At 37.4% G+C, this 17,858-nt stretch overlaps 1 protein-coding gene across 1 annotated transcript in view; it reads right to left on the bottom strand.

Annotated features, from left to right (window-relative positions):
- The window catches only part of LOC145671015 (uncharacterized), a 691,049-nt gene that overhangs the window by 45,459 nt on the left and 627,732 nt on the right, over positions 1-17,858 (bottom strand). The window contains exon 5 of the mRNA XM_081739659.1: positions 1,230-1,418. Coding sequence (XP_081595785.1) covers positions 1,230-1,418 — 189 coding nt within the window. The remainder of the gene's footprint in view (positions 1-1,229; positions 1,419-17,858) is intronic.

Here is a 17,858-nt window from a genome sequence, read left to right as displayed (position 1 = left end):
CAATAATGGGAAACGGTAGAATAGTCAACTGCCAATATTGGTTCTATACTATAATTGACCGCTTTGCCAACATTTGCCAATGTAATCCCTGCAAAAGAAATAAAACTGTGATTGGGAGCGCAACGTCGGAACCGTTGGATAAATGAAAAAGTTTTGGTTGGTTAAATTATGTTGTGCTCTTGCATTTTCAATTTAATTCTTACAATTATAAATACCCAACCATTCCGACCATTTGGCAACATTGGACGAACGTTTCTTCAACTTAACTTTAGCAATTCTCAATTCTTAACGATTCTGACCATTGGCTAATGTATTTTAAAATTATTACTTTTGCAATTACAAATTTTCGATCATTCCGACCATTTGCCAATGTACGATCAATTTCAATTTAGAAATAATGAATTCTCAATCATTCCGACCAGTAGCGAACATTGGACCAGTTTATTCTCAATTTAATTCTACAATTATCAATTCTCAATCATTCCGACCATTAGCTAACGTGTTTTGCAATTATTTTTTTGCGATTACAAATTCCTAATAATTTTCATCGTTAACCAACGTTGAACCAATTCATTTTAAATATAATTTTAGCAATTGTCAATCAATTGCCAATCATTCCGACCATTAGCCAACGTTAAACCCAAGTTGTTTACAATTCACTTTTAGCAATTACAAATTCCCAATCATTCTGATTATTAGACAACGTATTTTGCATTTTTTTGTAATTACAAATACCCAATCATTCCGACTATTAACAAACATTGAACCAACGTTTTTTTTTTAAAATTTAATTGTAGAAATTATCAATTCCCTATCATTTCGACCATTAATCAACGTTAGACCAAAGTAATCTTTGCAATTATAAACTCCCGATCATTCCAAAGATTAGCCAACGTTGAACAACATAATTTCAATTTAATTCTAGCAAATATCAATTCTCAATCATTCCGACCATTGACCAACGTATTTTATAATCTTTTCTTGCAATTACAAGTTCCCAATCACTTCAACCATTACCCAACGTTGGACCAAAGTATTTTCAATTTAATTTTAGCAATTATCAATTCCCAACTATCCCGACCATTAGTCAATGTTGGACCAACGTATTTTCAATTTAATTTTAGCAATTACAATTAATTTAATTTTAATTTTTGTCTGATTTTTAGTCAACGTTGGGCTTACTAAATGTGTTGCTAAGGTGTAAAAAAAAATCAATGTATAATACTAACCCCTCTTTCCTCAGTCTCCACTATTAAGTGATTGTTTTGCAGAGTCATAGTGATGATGCTTCCGTTCGCTCCTTTAGATGTGTGATTGGGTAAAGCAGCGCCTCCGTAGTTGATCAGCTGAGACTGAGATGTTACGTCCTCTAATTCTTCGGCTGGTGTCACAGAAAATTGTGATTCGCTTGTTTTCAACTGAAAAGACAACAATACAAAGGAACATTACCTGATGAAATTAAATGACTTAACTAATTTTTAGAATTCAATCCTTTTTTTGAAATAAGTTAGAGTTATTTAGGGTTACCGGACTTATTATTTTAGAAGGACACACCCTGTTTCTCAGACCCTAAAAAAGATTTTTTTTTAAAAAAAAATGTGATAATATCCTTTTTTTTAAGAAGAAGGGGGATAACAAACAACTGTTTCAACTTCAATATTCGTGTAACGTTAATATCAAATCATCTAAAAATTATTGAACCTTCTGCGCACGGCATGGTGTTATAGTGTTCTAAATCTCGGGGTATATGAGTCGCAGTGTATCAAATCTAGTGTTATTTGGCAGCTGACAGTTGAAGCTAGTGGACATGCAAAAAATATAGGAATTCTTACAATCAGACAGGAAGTACTGCGCCGTGAAGATGAGTGTGAGTCGAGGGTTTCCTTTTATTTGATAATAATAATAATAATAATAATAATAATAATAATAATAATAATAATAATAATAATAATAATATTTATTTCTGTGCCATTGAAAACCCAATGGCAAAAATACGGCATCTTATCAAACAAACACATATTGCATACAAAGTAGCCTACTTACTGAAAAAAAAATATAAAATAAAATAGTATTGGCAATTCCTTGCCAAGTTAATACCAAATATTTTAGCCTCAAAATAGACACATCGTCAAAAATACTACACTGAGAAAAAAATGTAGGTGGCGTACTTAAAAAGACAGATTACATGCGTAATTCCTGTAGTTTTTGGGATCTCACATACAAATGGACGTATATAACATATAGCTGACGAAGGTAACATAAGTATATGCATGTGATATACGGAAAACTGTTAGATGTCAGACATTTTTCAACGGCATGAGGTAATATCTAAGGACAGTGCCTATGTAGCATACGGATAACGTATGCTCCGTACTGATTTCTATAGTAAGCAAGAGGAAACCGCATATTTGTACCATATACCGCTATCCGGAGAACGGATTTTTTCTCTGTGTGCAAATAATATTTATCGAACTTTAAAATTTATGCTTGCGTACTGGTAGGAGTTTCAAATTTTATTAAATGAGTTGGCCATTCTTCTTAAAATCACAGATTTTGGATTGAAGGGAACTAATGTATAATAATTTATTTGATCTTTCAGGAGTTGGTTTCTGGCGAAATGTTCAGTAAGGATGTGCACGAAACGAGATTTGAGACTGACTTGTCTCAAAAATGTGCTTGTAAAAGTGATGCCTCTACTCGAAAAATGTACCGGTATATTTCTCTATTGAAAGTACTGTGTCTCGACTCGAATTTTGTCAAGAAAATTTTGTCTCGTCTCTTCTCGTGTACATCCCTAATGTTCAGTATTGCTTTTATAGAGAAAGATCCGAGATTCGATTTCCATGGTTTAGATCTACTTCCAAGATAAGGTCTGAACATCATGTCTTATATTGGTGGAAAAGGGCGTTAAATTTCAGTTAATCCAAAAAATCTTTAAGTTTTACGTCCCACGGTTATGCCGGTTAGGCTAAAGGAGACGGTGATGATGAGAGATGAGTGAAATGGTGGAATGAAGAAAGTGGGAGGAAACGGGAGAACCCCGAAAAAACCCACGAGCACGGTGTTTGTTCACCACAAAGTCCAAACGGCGCGAGCTGGGATCGAACCAGGGACCCCAAGCACCGGAGGTGAACGCTCTACCACTGAGCCACCGCGCCCCCCTCAGTTAATCCAATTGTATTAACAGTTCTCACAAACAAAATATAGGAACAAATATATATACCTACTATATCCAATTGTTTCGTTTCCGACCACCTCACGAAATTATAGGGAGATAATCTTTACCGATCTTCCTAAAGCTGAATTCTCATGTACTGCATAGAATCGCGTGATAGAATTTGTTTCTTTGCTTAAGTATAGCGTTCCTTTTAAACGTTGAAAGTAATCGATAAGTATACAATTTAAGATTAAATACATGTCCCTAATGCAAGGGCGCCTTTAGGATCTTAATTTTGGGTAGTCTCGTTCCATCGCTTATGGATACATATACATATATGATTGATTAATGACAGTATGAAATTACTTTTACAGTAGTGGTTGATGCTATTTGTTAAATAATTATCTACCATTAACAGAAATAGTTAAAAATATATTTACTCTTTATTGTATCTTTTAGCGTTTATATATTTTTCAAAACGTTGATTAGGCCCGTGCCTACCCGTCCTACCCGCTAAAGCCGCCACTGCTCTAATGGGTTCAAAGTTTATTTCAAACCTTTGCCACCAGAAATTGGACTCGGGATCACGTGTCGAGAAGGCGTATGCGCTAGTCAATAGATCAGCAGGGAATGTTATCCCAAGATAGAGTTTAGACAGCTCTTTTTGTCCATTTTCAATGAAAATATTTTCTTTTTTCATATTGATTCACATAGAGCGAGTGAGTAGGTGTATTTAATTGGTTTATGGGTTTGCTAAAATAAACGTTATTACACTACCTTCGAAATCACATTGCCAGCTCGTTTAAAATTCAATGAGAGAAATTATTTTCTTTGCTTCTTTATTCCATTATAATAATAAAGATAACCAATTAATATCTATCCCAACATATGCTAAAATTTAATTCAATATTGATCTATGAGAACGGGGATAAATTAATGATGTTTTCTCGTTTCAGAAGAGGGGAATCATTTAGTTTTTTTTATTATTTTTTTTAATAATGAAAGAAAAAGAAGGGTGGTACTCTTGTGTACACGTTCCAAATTAATTATGTTTTAATAGAGGTTTTATGAAATCTAATTTCCAAACTGCTCCATATTTTAACAAATTCTGTCACAACAACAATAATATTTTAAAATAGCTTGCAGAGGAATTACTTGATTATACGGATTATACAGAGTGATTGAAAAAGTTACGCAATTCATGGCGTTTAATATGTTTCATCTTTTATTGTTTTGTTGCAGCTGACAGATGGTGATAATACCATAGCAGCGTGGTGTTCACACTGGGTGAAATAATTTTCATTTTGAAAGAGAACATTAGAAGTTTAACTTACAAAATTACCACCGTATCACCCTATGCAGAGGCATGTTCTGAGAAGGTGCCTCCGAGGAAATCATCCATTATGTATGATAAATTCCAGAAAACAAGAAACTTGTTAGATCCCTTCGAAGTTTTACTTCATTTTGTCCTTCCACACAACGATCAACAATTATTTTGCTATTCTGACTGTTAAGAAGAAGAAAAGGGCATTGTTTCAACAGAATAGAGTAACCTCCTATTTTGTTCATGTGATCATGCTGGGTATTTTGAATAGGTGTTACCAGGACGCACCATTTCAAAGCCACTGCGGCCACCCTGGTCTCCTGATTTCACTTCACCAGCCTTTTTGTTATGGGAATATCTAAAGTTAGCATCTTATACAACTCATTCTCATATTTTGGAAGCAATACAGACCAACAATCAACAAACTGTGGACAACATTTCATGTCTAACGTTCCAGTTCAGAAACATGATTAAAAGGTGCACAAATATGAAGCAGTAAATGGTATCCATTTTCAACATCTTCTGTAACACTTTTCATGGGTTGCGTGACCCTGAACAATTTTCAGACATAAACTTATTGTGTTAATCCTCTCTTTTATTTAGGGAGAGGCTGTTTAGAGGATTCTACCTTTTCAGTAAAGTTAGTAGCAAAATACACAATAAGAGAAATTTTCGTGTGAAAGAAATGGTGTAATCGTACGCGTAGAGCGGAAAAAGAGAGGAAAAGACCAGAATTGGAATTAGGAGATGCGGTACGAATTGGGAACAATTTTGGTCAGCCTCACATTGCTAGCTGACTTGCAGTGTGTTGTTATTAGTACTGGACAAGCTGATAGTATATTATACCCCAGCGCGGTCTCCCTTAGGTGTGAACAATCAGTCCTATTGGCTTAAATCCGGCCCTGAAAAGGAGATAAACTTGTAGACATATCTACACGTAAATATACAAAATCTTTCAAATACAAAAATACAATTTCGTAGCCCGTCACAAATATGTTAATATATATATATACAAAAAAAAAAAAAACTACAGAAGACACGCTATAACTTTCTGAGAGAAACGAAAAAAATAGCAATCTCTAGGCGGTTGGGTCCGCCCACCATATTTGTCTGATGATCCAATCAAGTTTACAGGAACCTACGCGCCATTGGCTGAGGAGAAGGTGTAAATTTCTAAAGGAAAATGAACTTCCTTGACAAAATATAAAGCTCCCAATCCGCAGATAGCTAGCGGACCTCAAACGATAAAACGGTGGACCGTCGTTGACCGATATATATTATATTTAAAAATTTCCTACCGGTAGATTCAAACCACTGACTCCATGATCAGTAACATAAATAAAAATATTTCAAGTTACTTCCCGGATTTAAAATCCATGTAACTTTATACGGTTGTAGATTATGTAGCAATCTCTTTACAAGATCCGTTTCAACAATTTTCCCTATTACCTAAAAAAAAAAAAAAAAAAAAAAAAAAATCCACCCGCCCACTGCAAAAATGTAGCACCCTTAAATGTACAGCTACACCCTACGAAACGAACTTACGCAAACTTTAATGCCACGAATAATATATAATATGCTTGAGAACATATGAATAACATTCGAGTAGCCCTACTGCCGTTGTAGATAGAAGACCGAAAGCGCGTGGCGCCTGGAGTTTCTACCTCCAGGTATTAATATTGCAGTTGAGTTATCCATTTAGTGATCCTACCAGATCTTCTTAACTGTATACTGACAAACTACACGTCCTGCACACCTTTGTTGTTCATTCAGAAGAGTATAACAAGTGCGTCGTATCAGCGTGATGTCATTAATCCCGTCCTAAGGTCTTATATGGATACTTCATGAAATTCGACCCTCCAGCAAGATAATGAGGTACGGCACTCAACAGTGAGTTATACACGGTGGTTACGAATCACCCTGTAGCAGGGACTGGGTTCCAGGGTCCGAATCCCCCCTCCCCGAAATCTTCACTTATCTGTAAATTTAATCGAATTTTAGGTGTAATTTTACAAATTTATGTATAGGCCTAATTTATCCTTGTAAATTTTTACTTCCTCTGTGAAATAAATTTCTGCGTACCCTCTAAAAAAATAATTTAATGATTTTCTTGTCCATTGAAAAAATTCTAATTTCTATAGGGAAACTATTGCTTGAATAACTCCCTCGTGTCTTTGGCGTGGAACATCTGGGTTCGATTCCTGGCGGAAGTTCATGTGATTCGGATCCCACGTTAAGCTATAGATCCACGTCTCATATAGCCTTGCTGCTGAGCAAGACACTAAACTTAAATATAATCCAAACCAATTGTAACGAATAATTCTCAACAAACGCGAAATTCCGAGGAAATAAGTTTGTGTTATTCCGTAAAGGAAGTATGACTATACCTACAAGTTTAAAACAATGAAAATGGATTAAAAGGATAATATAAATTTTCTGCTTATTTTCTTTTTAAAACAAAACAAAACACTGCCCTTCGTGTCAAAATAGTTTTGTTCAAAACAAAGACGGTAATTAATTTTACGACTTAAAAGGTCATTGTACTTAGAGCAATTTCCACTCCAATTAACTCCTACTTTTGTGCTACTCAATGGAAGCTTCCCCTCATAATGAAACACATAAACACAGCAAGCTCTGTTGTTTAATTAAGAAACGACGCTGTTGTTTCTGTCTTTCTCTGCCATCTATTAGACATCAGCGGAATTACTTTGAAACCAGAGTCCTACTTGATATTACATGCCAGATACTTTCAAATTCTTGCTCACTCTACAGTCTCTTCGAGCATCAATTTATATTCTGTACTTATAGATAGCAGTAAAAGTGAGTGGAACAGTATTACGTTCAAAGTGTATTTACAAATCTTTTCATACAACAATTTGAAGCAATATTAAAAGCCACAAGCAAATTCCCAAACATAGTTGAATCAAGTATACATCCATGATTATTTTAAGTAATAAAGTGTATGAATAACATTTGATCTTTCGTAGAGGGTTTGACAACAACTTGCTATATGTTCTTGGTGAAAGATTTTTATGTATGTTCATTCTTAATAAATTTTGTGCATACGCTGTCTCCAGGACATTTCGTATTTACCTGTATCAAGAATAAAAATGAGGCGGAACGCCATTCCAAGGTATCCATAGCATCCCTTACTTCCTAAAAATTACAATAGGCAAAGATAAGCACAGGGCACGGTGTGAAGTCATGCGTCTCTTTACCTTTTCAGATTCACTTTTACCCCTGACCTGTATTACATTTTTCATCCTACTTTTGAATAAAGTTGAGTGATTAGTAAACATTTCTTGTATGAAAAATCTTAATATTTAAATCATAATAAAATTATAAGCAAAATACAAAATTAAGCTCCATTGAGCGAATCCTGACAAGTGTGTTTTCGATGGATTTTCGTAGTAACGAAGGGAAATTCAAAATTTAAATTAAAGAAGATAGGTAAGGGAAGGAGGGGAAAAAAGGGAGTAAAATGTTGAATTTATCGGCTTAATCCCACTGTCTAGAATGTCCGCCAAACACGTATATTAGCTTCTGTAATCAACATTTTGTACGCACATATAGAAACAAACAGAAGAACACTTCTGAGGTTCGAAGCAACGCGCTATGGCTAGGAAATTTGAACGTCTGGTAAAAAGTAGGAAATTTATTCAGTTACTGAGTTCCTATACATTGAAAGACTACAAACTCACATAACATTTTGACAACAGCTGAAATCCCATGCTCTTTTTTAATTTCATTTTTTTTTTAATTTCATAGAATAATAGAATGCTTGTAAAATTTTCATATTAATAAGAACCGAAACAATATAATAAGCAAGTAACTTATTATATTGTAAGTTCTTCCTTTGCTCAGTGTATCTACTCTGATGCAGGCCCGCAACTAGAGGAGGGTTAGGAGGGGTTTGGTCCCCTAAACTTTTCGTGGCCCCTCCAGACCTCAATACAAAAAACACAATTTAGATATTAGTAAGAGAATTTTTGATGACTTGGTCCCCCTAACATATTTATGCCCCCCCAAACATTTGTGGCTGCACTGAGAAAAAAAAATTGTAGGTGGCGTACTTAAAAAGATAGGTTGCATGCGTAATTCCTGTAGTTTTTGGACTTAACGTACAGCAGACGTATAACTGAAAACGCACGTTTTATAATATTTTCTGTATAAGTGTTCCGTCTATACGTACTTTCCGTATGAAACAATATAGGCGGTCAGGATCTCACATACAAATGGACGTATATAACATATAGATGACGAAGGTAACATAAGTATATGCATGTGATATACGGAAAACTGTTAGATGTCAGACATCGTGCAACGGCATGATGTAATATCTAAGAACAGTGCCTATGTAGCATACGGATAACGTATGCTCCGTACTGATTTCTGTAGTAAGCAAGAGGATACCGTATATTTGTACAATATACCATCGTCCGGAGAATGGATTTTTCTCTGTGTGGTTTCGGACCTGCTCTGAAGCACAGTAGCATGAGCAACAGCTTTTGCACACCTGCTCCTTCTACCAACTCGTTTCAACTTCAAACTCAGTATTAAAATTTAGGATTTAGATTTCTGGGCTTTCACGTTAGCCCATCACGTATGAGGGATGACTTCAATCAGCGATCACACTATCCGAGGAAAGGGAAGGAAGAGGCATGCGACCTGTATATAGGTACCATCTCGGCCTATAGTGAATGCGTGGAAAACCCTCATTAATGATGGCCAGCCTGAAAAAGCATTTGCACTTTTTCTTCTGCGTATCCAAACTTCAAACTCAAATAACTTAAGGACAGAAAGAGTAAGTCACTACTACAGACACGACTCACCAGGCCCGCAACCAGCCACAGAGGTTTGGGGGAGTAGTCATTAAACATTCTCTAACCAATAGCTAAATTGTGTTTTTTGTATTAATAATAGCATTTTGTGTTAAGGTTTGGAGGGGCCAGGTCCCCTAGCTCCCCTCTGGTTGCGGGCCTGCGACTCACTATACAGGATCAATTTGGAAAGGTGTTATGCAATACACTTGAAATAAAACACAGCGGGGTGAAAAGGGGCGTAGCAAGAAAAACACACAAAAAGAAGATGCTGAAAACCCTCAAAAACAAAATTTTTTGGATCTACACCTGCACATTGTTATATTTAAACGGTTACATCTAGAATACCGTGTTTCTGTTACTTACTATTGATCTTGTTATATGTACCACACTGTTGAACATCACAATAGTTATAGGCTAATTAGTAAATGTTTATGTTTATCTAACGAGCTAGCCAAGCGAAAATATGCCCTCATTTTGACGTTTCAGAATATAATAACCCTAGCTATGTGAGATCCTAATCATTTTCTATTGGTACGCCTACTCTCAATCTAGATATATATACATTTAAATTTCCTTTACAGTCTCAGCACTCGTACATTCAAACACAGTTCTAAAACTGCTGTCAAAGATATAATAGTTTTGCACGATAACAGTGATGAATAACTATCTAAACGCTCCCGGATACACTAGGTGAGCTGAAGATGAAAGCAAAGAAAAGATGGCAGTGCAACTACGTTTCAAACGTAGAAAACACTCCATTAAAAAAAAAAATCAATTAGAACATATTAGGGAGAATTTTATCCACAACAAATATCTCAATTCCAAATTATTTAAGTGACAGAATATTATCATTTTGTGGTACTTCTGTCATTGTTATACCCAAGTGGATCTGAAAAGGTGGGGGGAATGGTAGGTAGCGGCATGACGTCATGCCGTTCCTTCTGCATATCTTCACCAATTGTATTTCTTAGGAACTGGGGGGACGCCGTACATATTTTTTCGAGGTGAGGGGACGGCACCCGCGCGTTACCCCTCACTTTTACCCCTGGTTATATAATTTATTATGCCTCAGAGAAAGAAAGAAAAAACTCACAAGCCTATATTTCTGCTACATAGTCCTTGATTTATCAGACATTTGGAAGCTCTGAAATAATAAATAGGGCCTACCTCTTATTGGAGAATATTAGTCGTAATGCTGACGAATATTTTCTGGTGTTCACTGGAGCTGATTGTTTCCCAGGGAACTGTATAAGTGAAATCTAGTGTTAGCAATTTTGCGACTTCGTCGCTAGATCAGCGGCGGATCTAGCTCGGGGCCTGGGGCCTTAGGCCCCCCAGTTTTTTAGCGACAAAAACAATTTATGCTCTTTATATAATTTTGAAAGTGTATAGTGAACTCATGGTATACTTATCATAGTCTGGGCTCTGGCTGCCCCTCCAGTTCTTACCTTCTAGATCCGCCACTGCGCTAGATGTGATGAGCTTTCATATTCTTTAGCGACAAAATAAAAAAAATTAGTGTAGCGACAAATTTGGAGACTTTCTAAAAAATTAATTTTGACGTCAAAAATATAATTTTACCATTGAAAACAAATCCTGTAATATAATAGTCTAAAATGTGTTACATAGATATCACGAACTACAAGAATTGGTACTAAAATAAAATATCTTCAACTTCGAGGAAATCCTTTTTTAACTGACAAGATTGTTAAACAATGCCGAAGTGTAGAAAATTTACAATTCGAAAGCGCCATACTGTGTCGGTATGGATAGAAGTAAGTAAACATCACGATGCTGAGCATATAAACCAATTTGTCGATTTATATACTGTCACTATTGCTCTTTTAGGCAGTGAACTAAAATTAAAAACGCAATTCCTCTTTTAGACAGCACACGAAATCTTGTAAAGATAATCCAGCCCAGACCGATGATTTTTTTTTTGTTTTAAATATAAAATCTTACGAAATACACACATTCACTAAATTACCAAAACCCAAAATTGAAATTTCTTCTGATCTAGCCAGCAGCACTGGTAATTTTGTGGAAAAAATTAAGTTTTCTAAGAATCAAGGTCTTACGTTCGGATCTACCCTCCCTGAAAACTCTACTTTTCTGTAAATTTACTATAATTTTAGAGGTAATTTTACAAATTTTAATAATTTATCTCCATATTGTATTTACCCCCTCCATAAAATCTTTAGACCATTCCCGTGCCTGCTAAGTATCAAAAACAGTAGGCAACAAAACACGCTAACAACAAATTCACTGTAGATGACAGTAATAATAACTTTTGTAACATTAAAGTGTCTAACAATTCGAGGGAAATTACAAAGTATACGAAATTTGTTTTCATTTGCATGTGCTAGTTTCCTAACAGTTATAACAGGGGCCTATACGATATTATTATATTCCCAAAATCATCAAACGATGAAAAGTTTAAAATTATTAAACACTAATATACATCGTGATTTCTCCTTGTGAAAATTCTATCAAGATTAACAATACGATACAACCACGAAAAACAACACGTCCTACGCAAACGGATTTTTCAGTGGCATCAAAACATAAAAACCTTCAAAGTGATAATATCAAGCTTATTCAAGGTGATGGTGTCCAAAACATATTAGTTAAAATCTTCAAGGTGTCTATTTTAAATTGAAAAAAACATATTTTCCAGAATAAACAGTGCCTTGTTAAAACTAAAACAGTTTTTAGTGATACTATAAAACCAGGCATTTTTAAAAATTATCATCATTCGACCTACACCTGCTAAGAGTGTGGTATGGTACAATTATTCTGCGTCCAGAGGAACCACCCAGGACTGACAGCGGTGATGGAAGGCCTGTGTTTGTGAGTATGAGCTTTGCGCTGATGAACTTTTACATGACATAAATGTCGTGGGGGGAGGACTACAAGACATTATAAACACACGAGAGTATCAGGGATTTCTCCTTGATAGACCCTACCATCGTACTACTTATATTTCACATCATGATATTGTAAATATTGTTTGTATCTATATCGTTTACATTTATGGTGACGGTTTTAATAAATACCACAAATATATGACACTTGTCATTTTATTAAAATTCTGACTACTTAACGTGACAGTTTATTGTTGCTACATTCAGTAACATAATTAGTATCATATTATTAGTAACATATTAAACATATTATGGCTCCCCCAGAGGAATCTCTCTCGTGTGGTTCTTAGTGTCTGTGTTCCTCTTTTCACACATATAAGGCACTTTTTTGCTTTGTTAACTCCATTGTGGTCATTTCATTTCTCACATTCTCTTGTCATGCCCACGACTCGCAGTCAGGCTTCTTTCATTCCCTTAAACACACCTCAAGCTCAAAATTCAAACAATATGGCAGGTATCTCTTCCATCATTCCCGATATATACAGTGCGTCCAAGGAACAACGCGCGGATTTATTTTTACAAAATTTTTTGAAGATCGCACTGGTCAATAACTGGGATGACTCAAAATGCATAAAGATTTTCGAAAAGTCCCTTTCTGGATGCGCTCAACATTGGTTCTCCACCCAAAATCTCTCTACCCTTCCCTGGTCAACCGTCCAACAAAAATTCCTAAAACAATTTGGCGACGAACAGGTTCCACGATCTCGCATTCATCAGTATAGGGCTCGAGTTCAACTCCCTAATGAACCACTTTCTCATTACGTTTTCGCAAAGAAATTTCTGGCAGATCAGGCATACACGCAATTAGATTTTCAGGAGTTTCTTTTAGAATGCGTGTCGAGTATGACACCCGAGAACATACGTTGGTTTGGCACTCGCACCATATCTGACTATCCCACATTTATTGATGAGGTTACAACCTTAGAACGCACTCAGCTCATGGCCCAAAAGCGAGAAACGGACTCTTCCTTTTCACGCCAAACTTCAGATGTCCCAACTTCTAGCGCCATTCAAGAACTAACTCATCAAGTTTCACAGTTACAGCTTCATCTCAACACCCTTTCAAATTCTCAACCTACCTCTGTTCATTTCGCTCCTACCCGTTCTCGTTCTCCTAGTCCTCACAATCACAACACCCTCTCTCCTAACCATAAATCCCTTCCCTTTCCACGGTCCCTCTCACCCCATCCGCCGTCCTCCTGTCTCCAACATTCTCATTCCACCAATCCGACCTCTTCTTCTTCTAACTCGTGTACTCATTGCTCCACACACCCATATCATTGTTGTCAATGTACCGCCTCCTCTCATTGTCAAACTGTCCCTCAGTCTCCCCCAACTCGTAACACTCCACGAAATGATCACAATAACGACTCTCGTAAAGGCAAGAACAATAAGCGTTTTAATAAGCATTCTTCCCAACCCCAAAACGTCTATACTACACAACAGCCAACCATACCCATTCCCCCATATCCATTCTATCATCCCTTTTTTCAATATCCTACCCCTACCCACCTACCCTCACTCCCTTCCCCTTCCCCTGTCTCCACAAACTCTCGTACCAATAAACCAAAAAACGCCCAAAATTAGCGCGAGAGCACACCAGTCTCCTCGCGCTTAATTCTCCCTCATCCCCTTCTTCCCCTCCCTCTTCCTCAGAATACCTCCAATTACCGTTGCACTTCAAAGGCAAATTACCTTACGTAAAAGCCCGTTGCATGACCAAGGATGTTTTCTTTTGCCTTGACTCTGGTGCTGAAGTCAGTCTCTTTCCAGCCGACCAACTCGACCCTTCGGTTCGTACTTTTAAGCTTCACACGGTTCTAAATGGTCTTTCATCATCTCCGGTACATCTCTCCCGTGCTACCATTCTCAACTTAAATTTTAATGGTCATCAATACTCTGTACTTTTTCGTTTGGTTCCTTTCAAAAACTTTCCTGCTATCCTTTCCAGTAAATTTCTTCAAGACCATCAAGCAACCCTTGATTTTGACAAAGGCATCCTATCATTACGTCATCTAGGTCGCATGCCTCCAGCCGATAATGCAATACACAGCGTTAATACAAACACATTTCACTTTTTCAAAAAACATCCCACTCCTCACATTGTTTTTCAAGCACGTAGGAGACTTGTCATACCACCCCGTTCAGCTAAAGCAGTTCCTCTCAAGGTTAACGGTCACTTTCCAAATACATCCTTCCGGCTACATACTCCTATCTTACGAAACTTAAGTAACTGTTATATGACGCATGCTGTTGTTTCCATAGATAACCTTGTTTTGCCACTTGCAAACGTCTCGTCTCGTCCCCAGATTATAAAGGCCAATACTCCCATTGTTATTGGTTCTATATTTTCACCACCGGAACAAAACACTAACGCTTACACCATCAGACAGGTTCATTTTCCCACGGACGAGGACGCTTCACGACACAAAGCACAACGCCTTAAAGAAATCGGTCATCTCATTGACATTAACAAATTTCACTTTTCCCGTGACATGAACGAACATCAAACTGCTCAAATGAGGGCGCTACTTTCTGAATATGCTTTTCTTTTTCAATGGCACGACAATGATTTTACAAAAATACCCACCTTTTCGGCCACGTTAGACTTAGAATCAGACGTTCCCTTTCAGTCCCCCCAATTCGTCATTCCACACAGACTTAGACCGCGAGCAAGAGAGCTCGTCCTGCGCCTCATTAATCAAGGAGTGTTTGAACAATCAGATTCTCAGTATAGAAATAACATATTATTTGTTTTAAAACCAAATTCCAAAACTGAGCTAAGGGCCGTTTTTGATCTCAGGGGCCTTAACTCCCGTTCCAGAACAATAGCTTCTCCTTTAGAAGATATACAGGACGTTCTAGAGTCTCTTTCTGACTCAGTTTGGTTCAACTCCTTTGATTTACACTCCAGTTTCTATCAATTAGACTTAGATCCCAAGGACAGACCGGCCACTGCGTTCTCCATTAAGGGTCTTTCTCTCCCTTTCAATCACCTTCAGTTGACATCTGTTCCTCAGGGTTTCAAAAATGCCTCCATTTTACTTCAACAAGCTCTTCAAACCATTTATAGGGACATCTTCCCCAACAATATTACATCATTCGTTGACGACATGTATGTCCACGCAGATTCATTCGATCAGATGATGATTGTGCTTCGTGCCTTCTTTCAGCAAGCCGCCAAACATTCTCTGCTCTTTAACATTAAAAAATCAGTTCTCGGATCAAAAAGAATTAAATGTTTAGGCCATATTATTGACAATCACACTCTACAACCTGACCCTGATAAGATTTCGGCTTTAGCTCAGGCACCCAGACCGGCCACTCTCAAAAGCCTCAAAAGCTGGTTAGCCAGTGCAAATTTTTTCCGACGTTTTTTCAAAAATTTTTCCATCATTCTTGCACCCCTTTATCAGGCTCTGTCAAACAATCCTAAAAAGCTCATCTGGACTCCTGAGCGCGTTCAAGCGTTTGAAACAATGCAGAAACTTCTAACCTCACCCCCCGTACTTGCTCTATATTCAACCCGCAATACACACCACATTCTCATGACAGACGCCGCATCAGTAGGCGTCGGGGCGGTGTTATTACAGAAAGATCTCACTACTAACGTTGTGCAACCTGTTTGCTATGTCTCTTCCAGACATCCCAAAACCGTTTCCCCCCTTCCCATCTTCCATCAAGAATTATATGCAGTGTACTTTTCTCTTCGGAAATTAGAAAAATATTTGTTAGGCCACCATTTCACCCTAGTTACTGACAATATTTCTCTTCTTGCCGTTCGGAAAACAATTGTTCCATCCCCAAAAATTTTGAGATGGTTAAACTACATTAATACATTTGACTTTACAATCAAACATGCAAAAAGCCATCAGAACCCCATAGCTGATTATCTTAGTAGGCATCCTGCTCCTCTTACGCAAGACACGATAGACATGGACAATGAAGTTGTGCCTGATTCTGTACTTCTAACTATCGATAACAACTTGGATCTATCTCGCCTACAGGGTGAAGATAAATTCTTCTCCAAAATTATCGAGACTCTTAACAAACGAGACGAGACAGATCCTTCATTCCAACGTCTCAACAAACAATACGTTATTCAGAAAGGCATACTTTACAAAAAACTGTACCGAGTACCTAACTCTCGATTACTGCTCTGCGTACCCGATAGTCTTAAACCAGCTTTATTCGATGAGTATCATGACTCAATGACTCACATAGGTTTTACCAAGATGTATTGGATGTTGCGATACAAGTATTTCTTTCCGCGCCTAAAATCATGGCTAGCTCAGAAACTTAAATCATGTAAAGGCTGCGCCATCTTTAAACGCAATTACATGCCTAATAACCCCACAATTCAGCGTTTTCCTCAGTCAGGCCTATTTGAAACATTTTCTTTGGACCTAGCAGGCAAACTAATACCCAGCGATCCCGAAGGTTTTCAATACTTTTATGCAGCTACGGATCACTGTACTGGATTCACCATTACTCATCCCATAACAACTCCAAACAGCGACAACTTCATCAATTTCATCACAAACCATATCATTCTTCCATATAATACTCCCCGCACAATCTACTTAGATCTTCAGAGTTCACACCGGTCTACAGTATCGTTAAACTTCCTTAAGTCTCTTAACATAACAGTTAAGTACGGCCTACCCTATCAACATCGTTCTCTAGGCACAGTCGAACAAAGATTAGGCTCCTTGCAAACGAGTCTCAAATTTCTGTGCCAAGACAACCAGAAATTTTGGCCTCGCTTCCTTGCGCATGCCACTGCGGCTCTGAATAAATCACCCTTAACTTCCATTGGTCTCTCTCCTCATTTTCTCCTCTATGGCGTTCATCCCACCTTACCATTAGACAATTTGCTACATGTTCAACAAGAAACTTTGAATACTAATGATCGCCTACTTGCACTCAAAGAAATGAGGGACCTCGTTGAATTTCGAAAACACCAAGTTTTCACTGATCTGAAGAAGCGCATTGAGAAGGTCAAAAATCCAACACAGTTCTTCCCTGACAGTTTAGTTATGGTCTTAGATACCTCAACAAAACCTAACACTTGTAAGCCATTATCCCGTCTTTATAAGGGACCCTACAAAGTGATTTCGAATGTCTCGGCTGATGAGTATCTTCTAGATATTGATGGGAAGCCAACGGTCATTGCTAAGACCCGTTTGAAACTGTACATCCCACCTACAAACCCAGACCCCGAATTTGAGTATAAGTACAAGCGCTTCCTCAGTACCTCTAAATAGGATCCGACCACACATTACTTCAAAACCCAACTACCAATTACATTTCACGTTATGTTTTGATTATCTAATTTAACGTTCCTAGTGAAACATAATCCCTTTCTGTAGTACCACACTGGCAAAACTTCCGACTTTGTCTCTCGTTATGCCATAATTACAGATACAGGTAGGCAACACACATTACAGGCAATATTTCTCCCGTGCGGCATTTTTTTTTCTTCCGGTAGTTCATTATTATTGCATATGCTTCGTCTCCTGTTTTAGGCAACCCGCTGTACATGTACTATTTCTCCCGTGCAACAACTCCTAGTTACGCTCATAACAAACTCTACGCTTTTCCTTCTCCCCATAAGCAATATACCGGCA

This window comes from Thermobia domestica, chromosome 15, assembly GCF_964235325.1.
Source record: "Thermobia domestica chromosome 15, izTheDome1.hap1.1, whole genome shotgun sequence".
NCBI lineage: Eukaryota > Metazoa > Arthropoda > Insecta > Zygentoma > Lepismatidae > Thermobia > Thermobia domestica.
The sequence above is the reverse complement of the archived record's forward strand: the minus strand, read 5'-3'. Positions and strand labels throughout refer to the sequence as shown.